The sequence below is a fragment of the Naegleria gruberi genome (assembly GCF_000004985.1).
Source record: "Naegleria gruberi genomic scaffold NAEGRscaffold_108, whole genome shotgun sequence".
In the NCBI taxonomy this organism is placed as follows: Eukaryota; Heterolobosea; class Eutetramitea; order Acrasida; family Naegleriidae; genus Naegleria; species Naegleria gruberi.
In genome coordinates, this window is record NW_003163219.1 from 19064 (window position 1) to 20688 (window position 1625).

A 1625-nucleotide genomic window follows, 5' to 3' on the forward strand; every position below is an offset into this window, starting at 1 on the left:
ATTGATCGTGTTGGAGAACCATCCTTCAGATTATGGTCATATCAAAAATACCAAACATGCCCTGGATTATGATATTNTATTGAAAGCAATCTCTGGAAATAGTAATCATCTTAAATATGTTCCAGTTGACCTGCCATTTTTTGATGAACTAGTTCAAGTTGCCATGGAAAAAAACTTATCTTTATCTTGTCTTCCACTAGAATATCCACACTACAAACAGGTAGCTAAAACACTCATAGCCAGAAATGGGTCATCTATTTATTATTTAGAAAAATCATGCTTCAATGATAGAGAAATTTTGCTGAGTTGTCTACGGGTTTCAGATTCATCAGATCATGATTTTATTCTAAGCCAAGTTACAGATCATCAACTGTGGGATGATGAAGAAGTAATAAGAGCTCACTTATCATCGCACCCAAGACATGTCTTTGATGAAATAGAAAGAAGAATATCCAGTAATAGATCATTAATACTTAAAATGGTACCAGAATTTGAAGTTTCTATTTATGAACTCTCTGAGGATTTGTGGAATGATAAAGAAGTTGTCATGCAAGTTTTTAATGCTATAGAATATAAGAAATTGCCTAAACATATCAGAAACGACAAGGAAGTATTATTGGCATACATAAAATACAAACCAAATGAAGGAACAAAGTTTCTGAACCCTGAATTAGTCAAGGACTTGGATTTCCTAAAAAAGGTTCTTAACTATTCACCAAATGCCTACAAGTTTTTAACTCCAGAGTTGAAATTGGATAGAAATTTAATTTTTGAAATTGTGGAGAATAATCCATGCCTATTCAAGTTCCTTGATTCATCCTTTAGAAATGATAGAGAGCTAATTATGATGATTGTTAAAAAATATGGAACCGATCACCTGGATGTCATTCCAGAAAGTCTAAGAGCCGACAAGGAATTGATTTGGTCATCTGTTGAAAAGAATGCCGACTTTTTCAACAAATATCCAAGTGCAATTACAGACAGAGAGTTGCTACTTCATGCTGTGAAACATTATCCATACACATTACAATATGCAGACCCTCCACTGTGTGATGATTTTGAAGTAATCATGACGGCATGTAAGAATAGTGGAATGGCACTCAAATTTGCCTCTCCAAGATTGAAATTGATTCATCCCTTGTGAAAAGATATTGCATTTAATCATGAAGAATTAAATTTGAGCAGATATCAGGATAGACAGATTCTGGTTGATCGCCATAAGGATTATTTCCATCTTGTCATTCGGATTAGCCTTGAATGATTTGAGCTGAGCAATAATTATCACAAAAATAACAGAAAGCAATGATAAATCTTTATAAAATCCACATGATGAATAAGTTTATTGGCTTGCAGTGCAATGCGAAATAATATTAAAAAAAATATTAAGATCGAGAACATATATCTGCAAAAACCTTAATACAAAATGAGCAAATTTTGTAATGACAGAGAAATTATGGCAAAGCTAGAGGAAGAGTACAAGGAATTGGAAAGGGATACTAAGAACAAGAGCTCTAATGCAAAAGAAGAAAAAAAACAAGATAAAAAGAAGTGATTGATCTCCGATTTAATAAAATGTGATAAAAAGTTAAAGCTCAAAGTCATGTCTTATTTGTGTCAGAATTGAA

The 1625-nt window shown here is 32.6% G+C and overlaps 1 protein-coding gene across 1 annotated transcript in view; it reads left to right on the plus strand.

Annotated features, from left to right (window-relative positions):
• NAEGRDRAFT_76290 (uncharacterized protein) overlaps window positions 1–1144 on the plus strand; it is a gene marked incomplete at both ends in the record, with an annotated part of 3213 nt that extends 2069 nt beyond the window's left edge. The window contains one exon of the mRNA XM_002668743.1: window positions 221–1144. Within this exon, the coding sequence (XP_002668789.1) occupies window positions 221–1144 (924 nt within the window). The remainder of the gene's footprint in view (window positions 1–220) is intronic.
• Window positions 1145–1625: the final 481 nt, after the last annotated feature.